Genomic DNA, 1,262 nt, shown 5'->3' on the forward strand with positions numbered 1-1,262 from the left:
CAATCTCTTTTTAGAAAGGAGAGAAAAATCTTTTAAGAGACCAATTGTTTGGCCTTTGCAATTATTATTGTCTCCCATAAATCGTTTTTTAATTTGTATAATTATACAGTCCAAGGCACCATAAAATGTTTCAACTTTTAATTTTTGTAAAGCATTTGATATTGGACTGTCATCAACTCCCTCTCCTGGCATCCTTTTACGTTTTTTAATACGTTTTTATTGAAGTGGAACAAATTCAATGTTACAATTTTTAGCAGTATATTCGTGAGATTTAGAAATTAAACTATTAAATACATCTTCCCTACGAAGATTTTGAAGATGACTAAGTTTTTCAGTTATCATTGGTAGTGCAGCAAGTAAATCAAAATCAGGACTTTGTAAAAAATTTGATAAAGGTTCAATAATTTCTAGAATTTTTTTATAAATAAATGCTGAATAAATAAATCGATTTGAAGTAAAGTAGGCAAATAAACCACTTGCTTCTGATCCAGCTCTCCTATCAGATGGTCCTTCACTCAATTGTATAACATTCAATGTTTCAAGCAAAGCGTTCAAAGTGTCAAGAACTGTATCTAATGCATACTTATGAGACATCCATCGAGTTGTCCCAACTTTTTTAACTCGGCGAACTTGTTGTCGTGTCCAATTTGTTTTATTGAGTCCTTCTCGTCGTTTACCACACATACAAACTTTTTCTAAACTCATAGTTTTTAATTATTTATGAAATTTAATCAAATATTAAATAAAAAAAAAATTTTAATTTAAACACAACACTGTTGAATGACGTAAATAGGTACAATAAAATATGTAATAATATAATTACAATGTATAGGTATAGGTATAACGTTTGTAACAAAAAATAAAATGATTTTTGCGCGACAACTATTGTACACGCGTCGAGAAGTACACTGTTGTTTGTACTCTGTACAAAATTGTACAAAACTGCTAATAAGTAATAACTAATAGTAATGAGTAATGCCCAACAACCAACCCAATAAACAAAAAAGAAAAACACAATTCACAAATATTATTTTAGTAGGCTGTATTGCTATAGTCGTATAAGAGCCGATTATGATTTAGTACGATCTACGGGCCTACGGGATTTACGTTTATAAATAAATATCTACATTTTAATCTCTTGTAGAAATTGGACTAATTGGAGTCTCGTTGGGAATCAGATAAGATATTAGATAATATCAAATATTACTATACTGTCTATTTTTTTTTTTTTTTTTATAGTGTCTATACTTCACTGGCTATAT

The 1,262-nt window shown here is 29.1% G+C and overlaps 1 protein-coding gene across 1 annotated transcript; it reads right to left on the reverse strand.

Moving 5' to 3' along the window:
- Nucleotides 1-216: 216 nt before the first annotated feature.
- LOC149055949 (uncharacterized) lies at nucleotides 217-705 on the reverse strand. Its single transcript, XM_089226976.1, has one exon. The coding sequence runs from the start codon at nucleotides 703-705 to the stop codon at nucleotides 217-219; it is 489 nt and encodes a 162-aa protein (XP_089083102.1).
- Nucleotides 706-1,262: the final 557 nt, after the last annotated feature.

This window comes from Diuraphis noxia, unplaced genomic scaffold, assembly GCF_037042655.1.
Source record: "Diuraphis noxia isolate RWA-SAM2 unplaced genomic scaffold, SU_Dnox_SAM2 contig0004, whole genome shotgun sequence".
Classification (NCBI taxonomy): Eukaryota; Metazoa; Arthropoda; class Insecta; order Hemiptera; family Aphididae; genus Diuraphis; species Diuraphis noxia.